This window comes from Daphnia pulicaria, chromosome 6, assembly GCF_021234035.1.
Source record: "Daphnia pulicaria isolate SC F1-1A chromosome 6, SC_F0-13Bv2, whole genome shotgun sequence".
NCBI lineage: Eukaryota > Metazoa > Arthropoda > Branchiopoda > Diplostraca > Daphniidae > Daphnia > Daphnia pulicaria.
The window spans coordinates 2,533,812-2,555,297 of NC_060918.1; the positions used below are offsets into that span (position 1 = coordinate 2,533,812).

Consider the following 21,486-nt stretch of genomic DNA (forward strand, 5'->3'; position numbering starts at 1 on the left):
GTCTTGCTACCACTCACCTAAAACATGTTCAAATTTATCGTTTTGATTGGTTTAGTGGCAGGTTACTCCACGGCCGAGAGCGTCGAAATATCCATTGAGAATCCTACAAGTCTATCAGTAGAAGATGAGCAGAATCCAGCTGAGATTTTACCTGAAGTTTGCCCCTGCGACGGCCCAGCGCCACCTGATTTGATCGCAGCTCCTAGTGGCTCAAAAATTCGAATTACTCTTCCAGCGGGACCAGTCTCTACTACTAGGCCTACTACAGCGCGACCAGTCTCTACTACACCACCTCTTTGTTGTCGAGTCCCTGGTCCTCGAGGTCCTCCTGGTCCACCTGGCAGAAACGGCGCTCCTGGCCGTCCGGGTCCACCTGGCAGAAACGGCGCTCCTGGCCCTCCTGGTCCACCTGGCAGAAACGAAGCGCAACCCGGAGGAATAGCAATTCCACACTGTCCTGACGGTTATCTATACAACACCAAAACTGGATTATGCGTCCCATCCAATCCAATTCCATCCAATCCAATCCCATCCAACCCCAACGGTTATATGAACTTTTACAAGTCTTGGTCCCTAAACAAACCTTTCAAGAATTTCTACGGCTATTAGTAATGCGCTAATGCCTGTCGTGGCACAAAAGTACCGAAATAAAATGTTTACCCACTAGTTTGTTTTTATTGCAAATTTATAAATGATATTATAAAATACTTTCAGCTGGAATGGTCACTCCAGAAAACAAGCGTACGTTTGGCTTGGTATAAAGACTATGAAGCTTGGCGGGATTATTTAGAGCAATTAGAATCACAGCGATGTATAAGCTTTCAATCCGGCTCTTCAGATGGGTCTTCCTGTCGAGATGACGAAGAGATCGGAGAGTCGATAGCGATTCGACGAGTGCCATTGATTGAAGCTAAAGGAGCCGGAGCCGGAGGCTGTTGTTGCGCATGTTGTTGTTGTTGTTGCAGTTGCTGCAATCGTTGAGTAAGAAAATTGGGTGGGAAAAATGCAGGGTTCACCACTCCTTAAAATACAAAACTCAATATTAGAACAATTACTCGCAATTTATTATAATGAGATTCCTTACGTAATGATTGCGCGGATTGAGGTAAAGAGGAAGAGGACGGCGGGCTCTGGGCGACATAAGAAGAAAACGAAGCTATTCTTTGGACAGCGGTGGCGCTGGTTCCTTCATGGAATTGTTGATGGGGAGTCATCATCCGTGGAGGTAACAAGTGCCGATAACGATTCATCTGTTCGGTACTTAAAGCTCGAATGGATCCTTGTTGGCGACCGAGTGACGAGAGGAGATTTAAATGAGCATGATGAGCACTAGAGTTTCCATGTTTTTTGACCACTTGAAATGGACTTAATCCAGGAACAGTGACTGAATGGTATGCCAGAAGACTACCTGTTGACTCCTCAATTGCCTAGAAAATCAAATATATATTTGTTTCCGAATTTAATTATAACTGAATATTTTGTTTTTACATGAAGACGTTGCAAAACACTTTCAAATTCCGATACCCCTCGAGGAAGGTTGGCTGCTGGGGTCTCTATTTCTTCGCCTAGTTGATCAGAATCAATATCGGGGACAACCTACAGCCCAAAAAGTAATCAAATCGATTCTTAACTTAATGAAAATTTTTATGAGTTTGACACAAACCTGTAACAATGATCGATCAGGTGATGAAGATGGAAGATTCCCTGTGGCTATAGTAGAATCTAGAGCATGGACTACTTGGTGGGCCTTTAGTCTTTGGTGAGGATTCAGATTCAATAATTTTTGAACCAGACGAGTTGTACTGTCTGAAACACGGCCATCTCTAGATTTGCATCAAGTTAGGTTTTTAAAATTATTTTAAGAATTCAGATTTTATTCCATCAAACCTTGGAATGGTAAAGTCGGCCGCTTTTATTTTTCGGAAGAGTTCCTGAGGCACCGAATCGTAGAATGGAAACTGACCATAGAGCATAGTAAACAAAACTACACCAAGAGCCCACATATCAGAAGGCTTTCCTGTATCCAAGAGTAAATTTAATAAACGTTCATAAAGAAGAAAGAAAAAGTTACATACCCAAATACGGTTTGCCGCTTAAAACGTCTGGAGAAATGTAAGCTGGAGATCCTCGCTGATCTCGTAACAGATCTTCCTCGTTGGCTAGGTGCTTTCCCAGACAGAAATTGATGAGCGTTATACGACGGTTTTGGCGATTCAACACTAAATTTCCCAGTTTCAAATCTCTGTGGACAATGTTCCTCTAAAATTACATACAAACGGATTCATTTTAATAATGAAATTCTTGATAATAATATTAAAAACAGTATATCTACCTGGTGAAGGCTGTTGACAACAGATACAATTTCCCTAAATATCCAAAGGCTTTCTTGCTCAGTCAACTTTTTCTCCTTGATGACATACTGCTGGAGATTGACATAGTTGTGGGAGTGGGGACAAAAGTCATTGGGTGAGAGGCAATCAAGAACAAGATTTAGCCTCTTAACTTTCTTCCCAGTAATGACTACAGTTCCATTTCGAAGCTCTTGTTCCTCATAGGCCAAATCCTGAAGTAATTTGAATGTTTTGTTAACACTTGAGGAGACTAGATTGATTGATGACATCATACTTTAAAAAACCCATGGTGATGGATGACTCCAGGTTGATCATGCAGAAGGGACAAGAGACTATATTCTGTTAACAGCAACATTTTCCCCTGTTTTTCATCCTGAGTTTCTTCATTAAGGGTTTTCATTATAAGCATCTAAAAAATAATTATTTAAAATTGTGGACATAAAATATCGCTATTGCTATTGCTAACCCACTTTGAGTGTGTAAAATTCATCGGTTTTTGATCTCCTTGCCAAACATTGTGTAATGCTGCGGACAGGAGAGTTTCCCAGTCTAGGCCCTATGACAAAAGGTCCTGCTCTTTTCACCTCTTTTTCATTATGCAATTCCCCCACGTGATAGACAGTAGTTGAAGTTTGACCTGGAAAAGACCCTACAGAGCCAAAAAATACATTAAACAAAATACTTTGGAAAAACAAGAGACCCATTCTTCGCGTTACCAGAAAAGAATTGTTTCTTTGTTGTTCCGGCTCCATCATCATCAGAAGCCGATCGTTTCATGATTGGAAATTTGTTAAATGACAATGTCTAACAGTTTATTTTTAACGTAAAAATTCTCAAACGTCAAAGAAAAGTTCTGTAACTTTCATTTCATGTTTCATCGGTTTCATCACTCCGCTCATTCAATGAGAAAAATAAAAACAAGAATTAGGACCACCTCAGCAAGAGTTTAATACTACATTGTATCCCTCCGCCGTTGTAACCGTTTTTCTTTTCTTTTTTTTTGTAAAAAAATTATATAAATTCCTATAAAGACTCATTAGAACTATGTAGCGGAATGAGCTGTATTCAATCACGTACGTTTAAATATTTCAATTGTAATAGTCGAGTTTGAAGGATAGGGTGAATTCGTTATTCATCCGATATTGCCTTGTCATATTGAATCGCCTCTGGGTACGGGGAGAGAGTATAGCAGTAGCAGACAAGAACCCAATGGCTGTTCTGTTCTAAGGGGAACGAGACATGTCGAACTTGTGTGTGTGTGTATAAGTGTGTGTGGTTCTCTCAGTTTTCGTTTAAGTTTATGCAAAATGGACATCAAACCCTACGCAAATCAAAGTAGACAAAGTGATGGACCTTCTTCTGTGACAGCAGGTAAGATTGGAAAACATGTAGAGTGTAGAACATATTTGTAATGGCGAGTGAAACTCTCTGTTTGCCCTACCCTTGTTTGGTCGCCGTCTCACAGAACTCTACTTCTTGATCGCCCGATTACTCAGCCATGGGCCTTGCCAAAATGCTTCTGAGGTGATATTTCATCATTATGATTGTTTGAATCGAATTGAGTTTGGCTAAACTGACTCGTCTTTTTGTCTCGTTCGTGTGATCCGCCGATGGACCTAGGCGCTGCAACGGGAGTTGGAGATGCATGGGGTGAGTGCATAGCAATACTTTGACCTTGCCTATGTTTTCACATACAGACAAGTGTAAAGGGTCCGTCCGTTCGAGTCCGCGTCGCAACGTGGACTGCACGTGCTTTTCCATCCACCAAAACATTACATACACCTGAAATGATGCCTATTTTTAGTTTTGTTTCTATTTAAATCTTATTGGTTTGTTTCTTGTCCCATTATCTGTCGCCGAACCGATCAATCATCCCGTTTTTCGACCCTAAGATTCATTTTCCATTTTATCATTTTCAGTTGTTACCGAAAAGGATCGATTGGCTCGGGAATGAACACGATCAAACTTATGCCCAAGTGGTAAGTTTTCATTCATCATTTTTAAGTTGAATTGTCAATCGCAAGTACGTGGTGGTTTCAGTTGAGTCATGGTGACGTGAAAAACAAAGCTTGTCTACGGTTATTCTATGGGAAACATCAAACTAGAAAGCGAATGAGAAAGTAAGAGAGGGGGGGGAGGGATTCTCGAGAAATTAATTCTGAAATGCTCAGCTCGGAACGAAGATACTTTTTTGCGCCGTTACGGTTCTCTCTGTTGTCCCCCGAAAGGGGAAACATGGCGGACCCTGCGCACGAGAAAAGACTCGCGAGCACAGGAGAGAGCACACGCCCCTCGGGCTATATTCTCATGATCAAAGCTCGACTCTCATTGGTCGAGACTAAAAGCCATAGCCAAGCTATACCCGAGACACGCTAAATATATCCATAGTGTACATCTATGCGGATGTAAGCCGGAAATCGGTGAAATTTTAATCATTTTAAATTATAGGTTTTTAATGTTTTTTTTTCCTGATTCACTTATTTAGTGCCAAAGTTTCTCACATGTTGGTCCCAACCACTTGTTGGAATTGTGTAGGCGATTAGGTCCCTTGGTAGACAAAGAAGTGCCGACCAATGTCCAAGGTGTTCACTCATTATTGGGCGCCGGACGACAGTCAATCCTCCGTCGCAAAGAGGGTAAAGAACAAATAGTTTTTATCAAGCAATTTCAGATAATTAACGTTTTTTTTTAATTATTATATTCAGATATCATCAGGAAGCTCCATCGCGAGCATTATGTTGTTCGTCAGAACAAAAGACCACGGTTGTTTCCGCACGACATCGTCCACCCACCTAACAATGGTAAAATAGATTATTATTGTCATAATTTTAAAGGATAATGACTTGATTTTATTTTATTGTATCGTAAAGTGCCCTTGTTGTTGGGTCGTGAGTTTACGGGAGCTATTGACACACAGAGTGCAACACCCGCTAAACTTTATAGCCGTGTTCAACTGTTTTGCCGCACTCTCGGCCACCTTTCAGCTGTCTATTGCGTCCTTTTTGATCGGACCGGCCAATATATTTTTACGGTGTGTTGGATATCTTCATTATTGAAGTATAAATTTTATTAAATATTAAATCAATTACTTGCAGGGAGCTGATGATTTATTGATCAAAATATGGAGTGTTGTTACGGGTCGCTTGTTAGCTACTTTACGCGGTGCCTCAGCTGAGATTGCCGATCTCGCTGTCAGTTGCGACAACACGCTACTGGCTGCCGGATCGTGTGACAAAATTGTCCGCGTGTGGTGCCTTCGCACTACTGCACCTGTAAGTGCATAAATTTATTGATCATTTTTAGCGCATTTCAATTGTAATCGTTCAATTGTTTTTTCAGATTGCAGTGTTGACTGGTCATGGAGGTACAATCACTTCCATCAACTTTTGTCCCGCCGATAGAGGTTCCGTCCGTTACCTGGCTTCGACTAGTTCCGACGGCTCCGTCTCCTTCTGGGAATATGTCACAGAACCAGGACAAACACCGAAATTCTTGTAAGTTTAATATTGGAGTGGCATTGAATTGAAATTGTTCTAATCCAAGTATTTCCGTTTTTAGTCCACGACCACACAAGTTCAATGAGAAGATTCGACCAGGTCAGGCTCAGATGTTGTGCGCTTCTTTTAGCCCTGGTGGATCGTTCATGGCTACAGGTTGTGCAGATCACCACGTCAGGTACAACTTTAAAAAACGACTAATTTAAGATGGAGGATAGAGAAAGACAATAAATGGATTGTTTTACTTCTTAGGGTGTACGCAATGTTTGGACAAGAAGGTCCGGAGCGTATTCTTGAGCAGGAAGCTCACTCGGATCGAGTAGATTCCATCCAGTGGGCCAACACAGGTCTGCGCTTCATTTCAGGAAGCAAAGACGGCTCAGCTTTGATCTGGCGTTACGAGAAACAAGAGTGGCGAACCGTCCGGTTACGGATGAGCTGCCGACTTGAAGGAGCCAGCACTGCAACAGCCGAAGAACTGAGCCAGAAACTTAAAGTGACAATGGTTACGTGGAGCCGCGATGATCGTTACCTCATTACAGCCGTCAGTGACTTTTCCATCAAAATTTGGGATTCCTCTACTGGTAAGATACTAAGATTGTACCGATCTAATTTGACAGTTGGAGTAAATAATTTTTGTTGTCCTCAGGAATTTTGCATAAAGAGCTGAGAGGACACGAAGGCGAGGCGTTTGTTTTGGAACCTCATCCATTCGATCCCAACGTGCTATTAAGTGCCGGGCATGATGGTCGCTTATTGATTTGGGATATGGCTAAAGGCGAAGTGATGAAATCATTCTTGAACTTCATCGATGGGCAAGGACATGGGGCAGTTTTTGACGCCAAATGGAATCCGTCTGGTTCAACTATTGCAGCCACAGACTCGCATGGTCATTTGTCAATCTACGGCATCGGTAAGATCTAATGATGTTACAACTACAGACCCTGATTTGACGTCTTTATTATTGATTTTTTAGGGCCCAGTGAATCGTTCAAAAAATTGCCCAAAGCCATTTTCTTCCACACGGACTACCGACCATTGATTCGCGATGCCCATCACCATGTACTGGATGAGCAAACGCAATTGGCGCCCCACCTGATGCCTCCTCCTTTCCTGGTTGATAGCGAAGGCAATCCTTATCCTCCCAACATGCAAAGGTTGGTGCCTGGCCGTGAAAATCTCAAGGATGATCAGCTGGTCCCTACTGTGGTGGTCAATGCTAACGGGGAGCAAGAAATTTTAGCTGGTGTGGAAGTTCTTCCACCTCCTGGTGATGAGGTCCCCAACAATCCGCCAGCTGTCGTTACACCGCCACAGCCCACTCCTCAGCGCACTCGTTCCAATATCGATCAAATGATTGCCGAGCTGGCCCAGCAACAAGAGAGACAAAGAAACCGACCTCGCTCATCCACCACGGCTGCAGTGGCTGCAGCTGCCGTCCCATCAACTTCCACCGCTCCGCCAAACAGTGATCACTCTTACACATCTCGTACACCTCATACCGCCCACAGCCGCCCATTACTGGTCGCATCCGGCAGTGGCAACTCTCCTAGAGCCTCCGTTACACCTGAACCAGAGCCGGGTGAGGCCGCCGACGAAGCTCCTGAAGATGATGACTCTGTCAACCTCTCGACTGAAGCTACTGCATCGGAATCCTTGCCTGGTTTCAGCCGACGCGTCATTGTTAAACCGCTTACTATCGGACAACTGATCAGCATTAAAAACGAAAGGCAAGGATGTGCGGATGAGGAAGTGACTCTATTCTACCAGGAAGTCCAACGCAAGTCGCCCACCATCTTCCTAAACACATCGGTCTCTCCGGGTATCACCGCCTTGTTGGCAGCTCGTTCACGAGGTGTCAGTGATGACGGCTGGTCGCCTTCCCGCCCTCGACGCGCTCATTCCTCGCGCCCACCTCGAACTTATCAACGAGAACGCAATGTGGTCTCCTCGCCTGCCCGTTCACGAATGCCACCTGTTTCACCTGCAAGGCGGACTTCTGCTGCTGTTATGGCTCCGCCTCAACCGAACAACCAGCACAACTACAGGACCAGAGCTAATCGAACAACCAACGGAACCAGAGAACGCGTCAGAGAAGGTGCCAGTGACGGAACTAGGGAAAGAAGCCGGCGCGTCGTACGAAGAGTTGTGTCGACTGATGAAGACGAACAGGTGGACGTCGAAGTTGAAGAGAGAAGAAGCAGCCGTCGCACTTCACCAAGGGATAACGACACCGGGGACGAGGAAGAAACTCGTCAGACCCGTAGCAATGCTCGACGTCAGCAACCACGTGACGGCGATGCATTGTCCACGAGTGATTCGGATGACAGCGAAAGTGAAAGTGATCTGGCAAGTGATTTGCTAGATTCCGACGAATCCGATTCAGAAACTCGAGGATCATCATCTTCGTCGTCTTCCGAATATTCCGATTGGACGGCCGAAGCAGGAGTGAATTTGGAGCCACCTAAGCGGACCAGGAAGAAAGTCTATCGTAGACCTCGTTGTCTGTCGAGTGAGGAAGAGGTAAGAATACATCATTTTATTTTTCTTCTATTGGCTATTAATGAATTATTATTACTCCTAGACGGCTGCTCCATCAACTTCCGCTCAGCCGGCCAATGAAGCAGAAGAAGGTGAAGGAAGTCAACCCGGACCGAAGAAGAGACGTGGTCCAATTCCTAAAGCCGGTTCTGGTGGTTTAGATCGCATTCCCGAAAGCTTTCGCCCATCTGAGTGGTTATCTTCTGTCGTTCCTCGCAGACAACCTTTTTATCCCCAAATGGGTGATGAAGTTATTTACTTTAGACAAGGTTTGTTCTTCTACATTATAATCATACAACACTCGACGCTAAAATCTCCACTTTCGTAATCTAGGTCACGAACAGTACGTGGATGCCATCAATCAGAAGAAACTCTTTGAACTCAATCCTCGTTCACTTCCCTGGTCCAGTCAGACTATTCGTGAACAAGAGTTGGTTAAGATCATTGGTATCAAGTACGAAATCAAACCTCCAAGGCTTTGTTGTTTGAAGGTGTGTTAAATTTCAAAATGATTTGAATCACAGAAAAACTCATTTTAAAGCTGCAATTTTTTATTTCCAGCTTGGATTAATGGATCCGGCTACCGGGGTTCTAACTGGCGAATCGTTTATTCTGAAATATCATGACGTCGCAGACGTTCTAGATTTCTTGGTTCTTAAGCAGAACTACGATTTGGCTATCCAGCGTAACTGGCAGCCAGGGGATCGCTTCCGTAGTATCATTGATGACTTGTGGTGGGAAGGCCAGTTGGAGACGCGTGAACCTTACCAAGCTCAATGTCCTGATTCCATGTTTCTCTGCTACCGCATCAGGTCCGTTTCCAGATTATTCATTTGAGAAAAGTTTATAACCTATTTTTTATTTTATTTTAAAAGATGGGACAACGATGAAGTTGATCGCGTAAGTCCATGGGATTTGGAAAAAATTGATCTGGAGAGGAGACCTACGGGCCCAGGAACGGGTGTTCCAGTAATTCCCTCCGAGATTGCCATGACGTTGTACCAACCACGGGCTGAAGATTGGCCTCCAGGAGGTGATCGGGATTCGGAATGCGATCGCATCTCTGCCGGACTTAGCCAAGTTATGGGTCTGGCAATAGCTGAACCTTTTGTTGCACCCGTCGACCTCAACTTGTATCCATCTTATGCTTACGTTGTTGAATATCCTATGGATCTCTCAACAATCAAAGCGAGGCTGGAAAATCGTTTCTATCGACGTGTGACTGCCGTCCAATACGATGTGCGTTACGTCTACACCAACGCCTGCAAATTCAACGAGCCAAAATCGGATATTGTTCGTTCGGCTTCCATCATATCCGACTTGTGTTTGGAGATAATCCGCAATCGCGATTCTGTTGATGCTACAGCATTGTATCATCAACTGGTGGAAAAGTACAAGATTCGAGATGAAGGAGCGGATGAGAATGCTGCGGGTGCAGGTCCCAGTAAGAGTGGTGGTAGTACCAAGCGGAATGGTTCGGCTCCCAATACTCCCAATACTCGTTCCAGGAGTCGTCGTAATTCGCAACACACGAACTCCGAGTCTGAAGACACGTCTTCCAAAACTAAAAGCAGAAATGGAACAGAAAATGGGAAATCAAAGGTAAGAATCAGATTGTTGAACGATGACCGAATCCCTGGCTACAATTCTTTTTGTAATTTTAGGAGAAGAGAATCAATACTCGTATTGCCAAAGCTGCTGCTCTTAGCTGGAAACAGCAATGTAAAGACTTGATTGAAACATTGTGTCAGTCGGAAGATGCTGGACCATTTCGCGAGCCTGTCAGTATCCTCGATGTACCGGATTACCTTCAAGTTATCGATCATCCGATGGATTTGGGGACGGTGCGTGAACAGCTGCAGGTCAGCAACTACGCCACACCGATGGATTTTGCCAAGGACGTCCGTCTCATCTTTGAAAATTCAAAAAAATACAACACCCTCAAGAAGTCGCGCATTTTTGCAATGACTGTTCGACTATCGGCCTCTTTTGAAGAGCACATTCGCGGCATCCTTGCTTCTTATAAACACCGTAAAAGCTCGGATAGTAAGTCTCGATGTTGATCACATTTACTTGTTTCCAGTAGCTAATGAGTTTCTCGTTTTTAGGATCATCCAAGAGTCCACATTCACATTCGAAAAGCGCCAAGTCCTCCAAGAAGGGCAAATCTTTAGCTCCCTCGCGATCGACAAGGAGCATCAAAGTAGCAAGTGAGGTTGAACAACCCAGAGAGAACATCAAAATTGTTCTTAGTCGTGTAAATAAAGGACAGGTAAGAATAGGGATTCAGATTGGACTTCTGGAAATTGTGGATTATCATTCGTTTATTTTTTTAGATCGTCGTCCAGCCAAGTACATCGTCCCAACCGGGTGACTCGGGAGTTAGCGGAGCTCGTAGACGTATCCTTGAAGAAGATGAACCCAGCGCTTCCAGTACCTCGGCTATCCCCAACGGGAACTCTGTCGTCAGTGAAGATATCGAAGCGAAACCAGGTCCCAGTGGTCTGTCTGCTTCCACTTCATTACCGGCAACAAACGGTTTAGGGAAACGTGGTCTGAAACGTAGGATCGTCAGTGATGATGAATACGAAGAAGATGAAGATGAAGATGGTCACGATGTATCGTTGAATGTTCCCGGAGTAGACGAAGAAAGTCTTGAACCTCCGGATCTAACCAAATCTCAAGAAGATCTGACTAAAGGAAAAGCGCTAAAAAGGAGAGATGCTGCTCCACCCGTTCTGAAAGCTATTAAAGAAGAAGAAAGCAGCTCGGAGGATGAAAAACCAATTAGGTTAGCAAAACGTAAAAATATTTTTGGCTTTATTTGATTTTCTAATTTGATTTTTGTGTGTGTGTGTATCAGCCAAAGGAGACGAATGCCAATGGCGAAGGTTTCGGTAACGATGATTAAAGAAGAGGATGCACGGCCGTCGAGTAGTTCGTCAAACAACAGCTCGATCAGCAAAAACAATAGTTCAAATAGTGGTAGTCTATGCGAAGATGGCAGCTCTTTACGGCGTTCTGGTCGTGCCCGGCGTAAACCTAAAAGGCCTTTGGATTCAGAGCCCAGTGAAAATGAAGATCGAGCCCCTGCACTAGCTGACGGTAAAAAAAATCCTCGAGGAGCCGTTCGCACTCGTAATGGTGGCAAGCGAACTGTCCGCTACCGTGAAGACTCTGAGGACGAAGCCAAAAAGCGAAACAGTCGCCAATCAGTTGAAACCAAAGGAGGTAGTAGTAGCCGATTGGCGAGAAAAACCAATAGCGACGATGATCACGACGACGACGACGATGATCATGAAAACGAGGATCCTAGTGTCAAGCAGCAACAGAATGGAAGTGTCAAAAGATGTAGTCGACAGTCAGCTCAAGAAGCAACTAAGAGGTTACGCACGGATTTTGCTTCGTCGTCTGAAGATGAGGATGTACCTTCCATGCCCACCTACGCCATGAGCAGTCGAGGAAGGCTTCGCAAAATCATCAATCATTCCCACCAGGATTCCTATTCTGAATGAACAACCTTCTCTCTTAAAAAAAAACCAAATGGATATATTTACTACACCACTCGAGGCATCTCAATTCGACTATAACACATACCTTGTTGACGTGTGTCACACTGGATTGAGTAGTGTGACGTGTTTTAATTAATGAAGTGTATTTCCTTGCCGCCGCCTATACCTCACCTTCCACTAGACATAACTTCCATTTTCTTTCAACCCGCACCCTTTCCCTCCCTCGCAACCACTTTCAACGTCAATTTAATTCATATTTCATAGACAGATGATTCGTCGTGACTGTAAAATGATCTCTTAACTTTCTCTCCTCTTACCAGAAAAGCATGGGCACCTCCTTCTATCTCCCCGAGTGGCCTAATCACACATTGAATATAGTTCACGGATTTATTAATTTGCACATGCCCCTCCTTATGTTTTTGATTATTTCTTTGTTTCTTTAACGATTCATTCTGCCTAATTCTTATAGGATAATTCCCAATTTTTTTTTGGTCTGCCACATCGTATTTTTTGTGTGGAAGCAGTGCCTTTTGCAGTGACGATTAACACTCATGTTTGTCCACTTGTCAAATGGGTTCCGTTTGAAATAAAAATTCGTGTCTTCTAACTATAATTTGTAAATTGACGAAGGCGTTTTTTTTTTCTATTTTTCAACGTGAAGGCTGATTGGGGGAAACAAACAATCAACAATGCAACATATTAAAAACATTACAAGTATTTTACGAGAATCTCCTGGGCTTCGGCTGCAGCACCAAGTTTCTGAAGTACAGCAGCGACGTCTTTTACATGTTTCCGACCGGCACTAGTCGTACTGTCGGCATTTGAAGCCAACGACATGGTTGTGTCGATTAGTGGTTGAAGTTGAGATGCGCCCGGCGCCATAGGTCCTAACCAATTCTTCGGCAATGACTCGGCGATAAACCGTATTTTGTCCAAGGTGTCGGGATCGCTAGCGTTGCCTCGAATGGTCGTTTTCGTCAAAGGTAGAAGCATGTACTTTTTGAAAAGCTTGTCAATGGCAACGCTTCGCAATTGCGAGTCATCAATCACAGTCTAAAAACAGAAAATTGTTGATTAAATGAATTAGTTTTGATAACTTTACGAATATATACCTGCCAATGAAGAATGTTTCGTAAAAGTTTAGCAGCTGACCAGAATTGGCGGTTAACGAATCCAGGATTCTGAGCCGCAAAGTGGAAAGGAATAAACACATCCTGATCCACAGCACCTTCGAATTTTTCAACAGCGGCAGACAATAAGGATTGAATAGTTTTGTGGCCAGCGAGAATGGGATGCTCTTCAGTTAAAGTCTTCACCAGTTTGACTAAACGATTTGTTTGACTTGTGGAGCAGGGGTCGTATGCCGCTTTTACAACCTGTCATTAAAATATCTGTAAAAAAACTCGAAATTGCTAAGATAAAATTGGTAATTTACCTCGACGACGTAAGGAACAACGGACAATTCAATCGTTTTTGAAATGATCAACGGATTCTGATTCTTTTCCTTGATTTCCGACCGCATATCATACTGGGTTATCGTCTGGAACCACTTGGTTTTATTGATCAGTGTCACTTCATGCTCGAGAGGATTCCACAAGGCCTGTAGCAGGTGCCAACGCACGATGCAGCCAGCAAGGCGAGGCAGGAATAAGTCAACGTACGCGTTGTTGTAAGAATCATTCTCACGAGTACGCCACTCGTCAAACCGCTGAGTGATCGTTTCGATTGAGCAAAACTCATCCAAAGTGTCATCAAACAATCGACCGGATTCTTCTAGGATTTTGTCTATAAAGCGAAAACGATAAATGAGTTATCGTGGATAAAAGAAAATTAGTTACTTGACTCACCTTTCTCCACGCTGAATAACGTTGCCTCTTTTTCAACAACTTCATCGTCGGACGAAAGTCCTTCCTTGTGCTTAGCCGAGTCTTTGCGACTGTTGCGTCGACGCCTTCGACGAGCTTCGCGCTCCGCCGTTCGAGCAAGTTTATCAGGATTAATAGATTGCACGATCACAGACTGAATGGCACAGTCACTGGCTTCGTCACGAACATCTTCGCGCCGTCGTTCCGCCAAATAACGATACCGCCGACCAAGCTGTGCAACCCAACGCTTTTCCAAAGTTTCCACTTCATAGTACTGCGAGGAAATAAAAAGTAAAATACAAAAAATGAATGTTGAGAACCAACTAACATAGACGAAAAAATAAATGTACCTTAGTTGTGAGGCAGTCGGCTAGATCGTGAACGTAACCGCGAGTGACTTGGAAATAGTGATATCTCTCGGATAATTGAGGCCGTTCTGTCTCGAGACGTTGCACTTCCAATCGACATTGAGAAAGATCCGATTCCATTCGTTCCATATCACTAACATGCCGTCTGTGAACTTCATCCAATCCAGACAAACTAAAATTTCCGGTTGAGTTAGTTCATTCGTTTATAGTTAATAAAAATGATGATTGCATTGTTTATACTAACCGTTCACGGAGCTTTTCTTTCAACTCTAAAGGTGTGGGCAGTGGGGCTAGTTTACTCAGATCTGGAGCTGATAAGGTAGTTTTGGTTGGAAGACCATGGGCCAAAGGTCCTTTCGTAATTTTTTCTTTGACCAGTGACCTGGAAGAAGTTGAAGGCCCTTCATCGATGTATTTATGTTGGAGAGTCATTTCTTGGTAAGCTGACTCAACCTGGCGCTGACGAATGGCTTTCTGGAATTGCTGCTTTTCCCAATCGTCTTCGTCGTCGCTTTCTTCTTCGTCATCTGTATTAAAGGGAGGATATCGCTTGAATACACTTCAAAGAAATAATCTAAATAAATCGTTACCTTCTCGTTCGGCTGCTAAAAATGCTTCTCTTCTCTCTTGCTTGTCTTTGGTCAACAGATCAACAGCAAAACCCATTCTTCCATCTTCAGCCTCGTCTTCATCGCTCTTATCGTTTTCGTCTTCCCGCACGAGTCTCGCGGATGTGACTGATGAGGTCTGCTGGGAATCTTTTTCGTAGTCCGGCATTTCATCCACTTTAATGTAATCAGCCAGACCACCAAGCTCTCTAGCTTGTTGACGATGCTTTCTAGCCGCATGAATCATCGCTGCATCTGGGATGGCACCATCTGCAGAAAATTCCAATTTCAAAAATTATAACCTCTCCATGGTTAAAACGATAAAAATGAACCAAACAAAAAAAAAATCATTGATGAAAAAGAGAGATTCATTAGATCAGAGGAAAATTCAGCCCAAACTATTTTTAAAAAGTTTTCTTGCCCTACTTTCCAGGACATTCCTGAACGGGTCAGGTCGTCTAAATTTGACGCCCTCATCAGCACTTTCTTCTTCTGAATCTGATCGATATCCAGCCATCTCTGCTTCACGTCCACTCAGGATGAGGTTCTTTGGTTGTTCAGGTTTGGGTGGATGATTTTCAGGCTGTGTCTGTTTTTCTTCTTGAACAATTTCCACCGGCTTCACAATGGTTTTCTGCTCCTGCTCCTTCAATTTCCGGTCCCTCTCCATTCGTTTAGCAATTCTTCTACTCTGGGAAGATTTCTTGATCTGGAATGTCTCGACCCCCTCATCTTCTTCCAAGTCTTCCTGAAAGCTAAGAATACTCGTCTTCTTTTTTATTTCCAACGAAGCTGCTTTTGGCGGTTTCCCCGATGGTTTGTTGTTGCCGGATGCCGAAGATGGGACACCATCGACCTTATTAATTGATTGTGCATGGTTATCTCCATCTTCTTCATCACTTGTTGCTGTTCTTTGACGCAAATTTTTCTTTGGTTTCTTAAATAGTGACATTTTAAAATATTCACGGTTTTTAAATCCAAGAGTACATTCACTTTTCAACAAGCGATTGAAAAATTTTCGTGGAAACGATTTCGACAGCCGACATTTAGATTTGGCGACATGGCGTTGCCAAGTAGTTATAACAGAAAATTTGAACTAAAAATGTTTCAAGATTTAAAATTTATTGCGTTATTTTGTGATTAATTCAGTCGTTCTTTATAAAATTTAATTTAACTTAATAATAAATTATTACAGGCTTTTTTACGCGAATTTTTAAAACTATTATTGAGAATGACAACTTCAACTTGTTTACATGGTGCTTGTACTTTTGTTCTGCTCAAGTCAAGTTGATCTCTCTTTCTCTCTTGTACTTACCGTACATTGAAGTATTATGTAGTTTTTTTCATACATCGCTATCAGTTTTTTTTCATTTTATTCTTGCTTTGTGCGCACCCAAACATAGAAAACTTTCAAGTACGTTCTTTTAATAGATGAATGATTAGAAAAGTGCGATTCTATCTGCGCGGGAAAGTCTGATAACTGTTTCCCTTGCTTGTTAAAATGGCGCATCGGAAAGCTAAACGTCCAAGGCATGATCCTTCTCTTCTTCAAGATGAGCAACTTATCCTCATTTGTGATTGGGGAAGTTGTAGGCAATTATACCAAAATATGGAACTTTTTTTGTCTCATGTAGCTGATCATGCTGGGCAAGTGGTTGTTGTCACCACAGGTGAAGAATCAACTATTACTTGTATTTGGGAAGACTGTGGATTTGAAACTTCTGATGATAAGGAAATTCTTCGGCACATATACTATCATGCTTATCATACGAAGATTAAATGTTTGGGTGCTAATCTTATTGAAAAACTGGCACTGCAAGGATGCCAACTAGATCCTCAAACCAGAAATTCGGTGCCAGAGTTATCAGGATCCCTCATCTGCTGCTGGGATGACTGCAAACTAGAATTCCTCAATGTTCAACAGTTCTATTGGCATGTCCACACACACTCCATAACTAATGATGATGGCGAGAGAAAAGAGAAGAAATGCTTGTGGACAAATTGTAAGAGCAACTTTTCAAACAAATTCAAGCTCAGGGATCACCTAAAAAGTCATTCACAAGAAAGATCCTTAGCCTGTCCAACCTGTGGCAGCCTGTTTGCCTCTCGTACCAAACTTCATGACCATTGTTTGAGGCAACTTCCTTTAGATGGTTGGTATTTTATTTCAAATCTGTAAACTTACACTAAATGATCATACTAACTGAATCTTTTTACAGCAAATGAATTCCGCTGTTCCGAATGCAACAAACTATTACCTACCGAACGTTTGTTGCGAGAGCACGTTCGATATCACCGTCTAGTCTACACATGCTCTCACTGCCCAATTGATGAAGAGGGAAAAGGTCGGAGCTTCCCCAACACTCACTCTTTAGCAACGCATATATCATATTGTCACAGTGATTCCCGACCATTTTCTTGTCCCGAAGACGATTGCAATTACAGTGCGAAATCGCAAACAGATTTGAGCAAACATCTTGAAGTTCACGCAAATACGCTGTGGTACTGTTGCGAAGTAAGTAGCATTTTGTTTGTCTGATGAAATCAACGTTAAATTTAAAACCATGTTTATCTTGCAGGTGAGTGGGTGCGAGTTCACTGCTCGTAATTCGGCGACACTTCAGAAACATGTGCGCAAAATACACGAAGGAAATGTGGATCCATTGTACGAGTGTCACGTCTGTCAAGTTCGTTTTCAGGCATCGAACTCACTCAAAAATCATTTGGGAAACGCTCACCAAATCTTTCCCCTCGCTGGCAACTGTCGATTCAAGTAAAGAGTGCATAAATTATATTAGTTTTCTTTTACGTAATCGAGTCATTGGTTGTTAGGTACAAACAAGGACCGGATGGTCGTTTCAGAGCGGAGAACGGCGGCGGACCCCTTCAACCTCGAAATAGTTCCTAAAATGTCTTTCTATATTTGTTCCCTTATTTTCGCAAAGGCTGTTCCAAACGGGTTGTTAGTTGACTCTCACTTTGCGTAATAATCTAGACGTTTAATTACATGTATTTGTTCGATTTTACTTTCTCATATAAATGAAATGATGAAATACAAAGTTACACACATTTTCCATCGAATTATGGAAATTTCGAACTCACGCATGCCACCAAAATAATCAAATAGTCCGTCACGCATTTTGATTATTAATAACTGATAAAGGGAGAATTTTTAAAGGTTTCGGAGTTTTTTTAATGCACTTTTTGTTTCGTATTTTTTTCGGAAATTGGTAGGAAGGATGAACAGGATCGGGTTTATATAGATAGTTTACTGTATTATTAAAATATTTAATTTAATTTATCCCTGCTGCTGGTTGTAGGTGTAGTAGATCCTCGAGTACTCCTGTGGGTACTGTTGAGAGACCACATTCATAACTTTCATGGCCTGTTGGTGTTGTTGCGGAGAGCATCCAGGACACTGGCCCTTGATGAGTGCTGGTACCAGTTCTGCATAGAGAAATGAAACAATTTAGAAATTTGCGCCACTTTCGTTTACATGCATAATGAATTAAATTAGTTGTGATTGTACTTACGCCTCATAGTGCGTCCAATGTTGTCACAGGGTGACTCATTAAGAAGGCAATTAATCTGACGGCGCATGTAGCGCGGGTTACGAATGGCCGCTTCGACGGCTGCATTGCTTGCGGGTAACTGTGCCTGTGCTTGTCCAGCCAAGAAGAGAACAACGCAGACCAACGCTAGTTGCCATACCAGTTGTAAACGAGCCATTTTTTTCTGTTCAACTAGAAAGTTGGTAAAATTTCGCAGGTGAAATGTTCTTTTCTGGAATGGAGCGACCGCACCAAATAGGAAAAAGTCTTCAACGGCTGGTGGTGGCTTGAGTACCGCTTTCTATAAAAATAACAGAAAAACATAAAAGAATAAGCACGAGTGAAAAATAACAATACACTTTTCGTGATTGGTTAGATTGGCACTTTTCTTGTGGCCGCTAATTTTATTTTTAGATTTAGAGCTGAGAACAGGTGAAAGCGTGTGGCTGTTAAGCGATAAACAAAACCCCTTTCTCCAATGAACTCGCGGTATACAGACAAGTGTGTCGTTGTTTCCAACAGAGAATCTAAAATCGTCACAGCAGCTTTCACTGATCTGATTTTAATTATGTCACGTCGAAAACAAAAGACAATTCTTTTGGCAAAGTGAACTAGATCCTGTCCAGAAATCGCACAAGAGACAAGACCCAATTAAAATAAGATACCAGAATGTATAACGTGAGTTACATTCCCAAAACACGCTTTCACTAATGTTGTGATAACTTTTCTAATAATACACCATAATCTTATAACTGTATCTCACAATAAAAATAAGTAATCATAAAACAAAATAAGTGATTGACTTACTTGATGGCAGAGAAACCAATGAATGAATTCCGGACGAGAGTGTTTCGGAGAGCTACCGGTTGGGTTGAAGTCGAGAGATAGACTAGCGGATCTACTGGTCGTATGAATCCTTCTTAAGGGGTATTTAGAGGCGAGTTGTGTATAGAGCTGGGGAGGTTATCAATTCCAGAGGTGGGGGGGAAAGGAGGAGGAGAGAGAGGGCTGGAGATAAGAACTCTCCCCCCTCCCCTTCCCTCTCTCCCGAAAAAAAACTTAAGCCCAACCACCACCACCATCGGTCAGGTGGTGAAAATTGGAAAACTTTACCAAAGTTACCTTGACCCACATGTCCCGTGTGCTCTCGAGTCCAAGCCGCTTCAACGTCACATTGCTGCTTTTATTTTTTCGTTCGATGCTGTGCGCGCGACACTATGGAGTCGAAGAATATACACATGATGGTGTAAATGGTAAAAACCATGCACGCAGGTTCCTTGGTACCGTTGGCAAACAGATGATGATGCAAACGCGCGCGCTCTCTTTTACTACTATTTATGCACGTGATAGTGTAGCCTCAAATGAAAGCATAGCTTATGCATAGTGAGTGACAACTGGGCTTGGTTCATGACGTTTCCAAGTGAAAGTGAAATTGTCGTAAATTTTTATTGTTTGTCCGTTTCTTTTATTGTAAATAGACATATAGGGAGACGACATCCATCAAAACTCTGCAGCTCTTTCTCTATTATACACAGAAGCTTCGCTTGACTGCTGCAAAATACCAATTCACCTATTCTAACAATGTTTGGACGGCCAATGTGTTGACTTTCCTTCTTCATTCGATGCGGGCAGCACACGTTCCGGTGTCCACTTTCACCAGGATGATGATGTGTTGTGATGATCCATTAGTCCGTGACGTAAGAAAACTTTCAAACGTGGACGTAGGAAAAAGAGAAGCCGGATCCTTTTTTTAAAGATGAGGATCGTTTCAAAACGTCCTTCTCTGCTATATACAGCGTCGTTATTCCCAGATTCGATGCGCGTCGTCGTCACACATTCTTCCGAGATTTCTTTTCCAATTTATCGGTATTTCCATTTCGGGATATGGGATTCGATTCTGGTTTCCTTAACAGGTATTTCAGCCTGGCAGATGCTTCCGCGATTTTCGCTCTAGTGCACCGCAAAGTTGGTCAACCAACACTTTCTTTTTGAAAAAAATTCCTATCTTAGAAAACGCAGATTGCCAACTTCAATATTCACATTCAACAACCTTTCACGTCTCTCTGTTGACCCCAATCTACTATACATGTCGATTGACTTGGAAATTGAAAGAGATGGACCACGACCTACGATCTTTTTCCCACACTTTTGAGTGGGCAGATGCTCGGTCAACATTTGGGTTTAATTCTTTTACGAGGGGTTATTTGACCTTTGGAAGAAAATGAAAGGGGAAATCCCCGTCTATGATTACTTCTTTTAGTTATAAGTGAACATTTAAAAAGTACTTTCACTAGAATATAACGGAGCTTTGCAAAATTTCTTTTTTGTTAACACTTATTGACGAATGCGCGTTATTATGGCGCTCACGTGTCCAACTATTGACAAAAACACCGAGGGGATTTTAGTTTTTAAAACTATAATGACCAGCATACATGTGCTGTTTTTCCATTGTTTCTTTTTGCTCATACTTTCTAAAGATATATCGGACGACCTTATTATTGTAGGTACCACTGCTGCTGGATGGATTTGCAACCACATTAAGTAGCTCACTTTCACCGAACCAATTCTCTTAACACAGCGTGACTTTTCAGCCGGTTTGTCGAATCAATTGAATTTTAATGCCAATGAAATGGTTACGGCGACAACTACAGGCGCTCTTGGTTTGTTTTAGGTAACCTTGGACACCTATTCGTATAGTGGAGTAAATAACCTGATTTTCGAGTTATTGCCTTATTAGAAGTACTCTCAAACATCAGCTGTTATTGCAGTCGGATTGACTCGTATGATGGTCGACTTGAACGAATAGAGTTATATAACTCCTGCTGTAGGCTGAATTTGTTGGCGATGCGATGGATCATCATCAGTGTGGTTTTCCACCATGAAAGAGAAAATCCTCTGCCGCAAGATAAATGAAGCATAATAATGAAACCCATCATGAGAGAGAAGAAATTGTGGACTGGCAGAAATTCCGTGGCTCTCCATCGTTTCGATTTCTCAATGATTAGGCAGTCAATTTATTAGGCGCATATATGTATGACGTCAAGCCTGATTTCACCATGTCCATCACCAGGTTGACCTTGCTCTCTCCACGTCCGTCATTAGCGCAGGTTGTTAGAGAAAGGTGTATTCTTTAACACTTTCTTCCTGATCTTCGGATGGAAAGTGATGGACCGATAGGGGGTTACAGCTGCTT

At 42.6% G+C, this 21,486-nt stretch overlaps 6 protein-coding genes across 6 annotated transcripts; 3 read left to right on the top strand and 3 right to left on the bottom strand.

Moving 5' to 3' along the window:
* Nucleotides 1-24: 24 nt before the first annotated feature.
* Nucleotides 25-609, top strand: LOC124344500 (cuticle collagen 1-like). Its single transcript, XM_046798054.1, has one exon. It carries the CDS (start codon nucleotides 25-27, stop codon nucleotides 607-609), a length of 585 nt encoding a protein of 194 aa, XP_046654010.1.
* Nucleotides 610-655: 46 nt separating this feature from the next.
* On the bottom strand, nucleotides 656-3,255 carry LOC124341996 (serine/threonine-protein kinase 40-like). Its single transcript, XM_046794950.1, has 10 exons — nucleotides 3,068-3,255; nucleotides 2,822-3,000; nucleotides 2,626-2,760; nucleotides 2,333-2,563; nucleotides 2,076-2,259; nucleotides 1,888-2,017; nucleotides 1,664-1,823; nucleotides 1,489-1,596; nucleotides 1,085-1,427; nucleotides 656-1,021 (listed from the first exon to the last, which is right to left on the bottom strand). Exons 1-10 carry the CDS (start codon nucleotides 3,126-3,128, stop codon nucleotides 822-824), a joined length of 1,731 nt encoding a protein of 576 aa, XP_046650906.1. The 5' UTR covers nucleotides 3,129-3,255; the 3' UTR covers nucleotides 656-821.
* Nucleotides 3,256-3,391: 136 nt separating this feature from the next.
* LOC124341993 (PH-interacting protein-like) lies at nucleotides 3,392-12,514 on the top strand. Its single transcript, XM_046794948.1, has 21 exons — nucleotides 3,392-3,722; nucleotides 3,817-3,875; nucleotides 3,972-4,001; nucleotides 4,271-4,330; nucleotides 4,837-4,987; nucleotides 5,057-5,152; nucleotides 5,222-5,382; nucleotides 5,447-5,623; nucleotides 5,691-5,845; nucleotides 5,910-6,026; nucleotides 6,101-6,432; nucleotides 6,498-6,761; nucleotides 6,825-8,371; nucleotides 8,433-8,658; nucleotides 8,723-8,880; nucleotides 8,951-9,201; nucleotides 9,265-9,991; nucleotides 10,054-10,435; nucleotides 10,498-10,661; nucleotides 10,726-11,180; nucleotides 11,253-12,514. The coding sequence occupies exons 1-21, from the start codon at nucleotides 3,659-3,661 to the stop codon at nucleotides 11,902-11,904; spliced, it is 6,228 nt and encodes a 2,075-aa protein (XP_046650904.1). The 5' UTR covers nucleotides 3,392-3,658; the 3' UTR covers nucleotides 11,905-12,514.
* On the bottom strand, nucleotides 12,515-15,810 carry LOC124341994 (PAX3- and PAX7-binding protein 1-like). Its single transcript, XM_046794949.1, has 8 exons — nucleotides 15,169-15,810; nucleotides 14,725-15,012; nucleotides 14,379-14,661; nucleotides 14,117-14,306; nucleotides 13,749-14,040; nucleotides 13,337-13,686; nucleotides 13,014-13,277; nucleotides 12,515-12,954 (listed from the first exon to the last, which is right to left on the bottom strand). The coding sequence occupies exons 1-8, from the start codon at nucleotides 15,692-15,694 to the stop codon at nucleotides 12,610-12,612; spliced, it is 2,538 nt and encodes an 845-aa protein (XP_046650905.1). The 5' UTR covers nucleotides 15,695-15,810; the 3' UTR covers nucleotides 12,515-12,609.
* A 177-nt stretch (nucleotides 15,811-15,987) lies between these two features.
* On the top strand, nucleotides 15,988-17,811 carry LOC124344632 (histone H4 transcription factor-like). The gene is made up of 4 exons (XM_046798235.1): nucleotides 15,988-16,895; nucleotides 16,962-17,257; nucleotides 17,322-17,515; nucleotides 17,575-17,811. Exons 1-4 carry the CDS (start codon nucleotides 16,244-16,246, stop codon nucleotides 17,648-17,650), a joined length of 1,218 nt encoding a protein of 405 aa, XP_046654191.1. The 5' UTR covers nucleotides 15,988-16,243; the 3' UTR covers nucleotides 17,651-17,811.
* On the bottom strand, nucleotides 17,737-19,239 carry LOC124344633. Its single transcript, XM_046798236.1, has 3 exons — nucleotides 19,101-19,239; nucleotides 18,276-18,594; nucleotides 17,737-18,189 (listed from the first exon to the last, which is right to left on the bottom strand). The coding sequence occupies exons 2-3, from the start codon at nucleotides 18,469-18,471 to the stop codon at nucleotides 18,041-18,043; spliced, it is 345 nt and encodes a 114-aa protein (XP_046654192.1). The 5' UTR covers nucleotides 18,472-18,594; nucleotides 19,101-19,239; the 3' UTR covers nucleotides 17,737-18,040.
* Between the last annotated feature and the right edge of the window lie 2,247 nt (nucleotides 19,240-21,486).

Coding starts and splice junctions, on each gene's coding strand:
- LOC124344500 (XM_046798054.1), top strand. CDS start 25: ATGTTCAAATTTATCGTTTTGATTGGTTTAGTGGCAGGTTACTCCACG.
- LOC124341996 (XM_046794950.1), bottom strand. CDS start 3,128: ATGAAACGATCGGCTTCTGATGATGATGGAGCCGGAACAACAAAGAAA. Junction 2,761..2,821: donor ATGAATTTTACACACTCAAA/GTGGGTTAGCAA, acceptor ATTATTTTTTAG/ATGCTTATAATGAAAACCCT. Junction 2,018..2,075: donor AAGCGGCAAACCGTATTTGG/GTATGTAACTTT, acceptor TCTTGGATACAG/GAAAGCCTTCTGATATGTGG.
- LOC124341993 (XM_046794948.1), top strand. CDS start 3,659: ATGGACATCAAACCCTACGCAAATCAAAGTAGACAAAGTGATGGACCT. Junction 5,153..5,221: donor CGTCCACCCACCTAACAATG/GTAAAATAGATT, acceptor TGTATCGTAAAG/TGCCCTTGTTGTTGGGTCGT. Junction 10,662..10,725: donor GTCGTGTAAATAAAGGACAG/GTAAGAATAGGG, acceptor TTATTTTTTTAG/ATCGTCGTCCAGCCAAGTAC.
- LOC124341994 (XM_046794949.1), bottom strand. CDS start 15,694: ATGTCACTATTTAAGAAACCAAAGAAAAATTTGCGTCAAAGAACAGCA. Junction 15,013..15,168: donor GTTCAGGAATGTCCTGGAAA/GTAGGGCAAGAA, acceptor AATTTTCTGCAG/ATGGTGCCATCCCAGATGCA. Junction 14,662..14,724: donor TTTAGCAGCCGAACGAGAAG/GTAACGATTTAT, acceptor CCTTTAATACAG/ATGACGAAGAAGAAAGCGAC.
- LOC124344632 (XM_046798235.1), top strand. CDS start 16,244: ATGGCGCATCGGAAAGCTAAACGTCCAAGGCATGATCCTTCTCTTCTT. Junction 17,258..17,321: donor CGCTGTGGTACTGTTGCGAA/GTAAGTAGCATT, acceptor TTTATCTTGCAG/GTGAGTGGGTGCGAGTTCAC. Junction 17,516..17,574: donor GCTGGCAACTGTCGATTCAA/GTAAAGAGTGCA, acceptor ATTGGTTGTTAG/GTACAAACAAGGACCGGATG.
- LOC124344633 (XM_046798236.1), bottom strand. CDS start 18,471: ATGGCTCGTTTACAACTGGTATGGCAACTAGCGTTGGTCTGCGTTGTT. Junction 18,190..18,275: donor CATTGGACGCACTATGAGGC/GTAAGTACAATC, acceptor TTCTCTATGCAG/AACTGGTACCAGCACTCATC.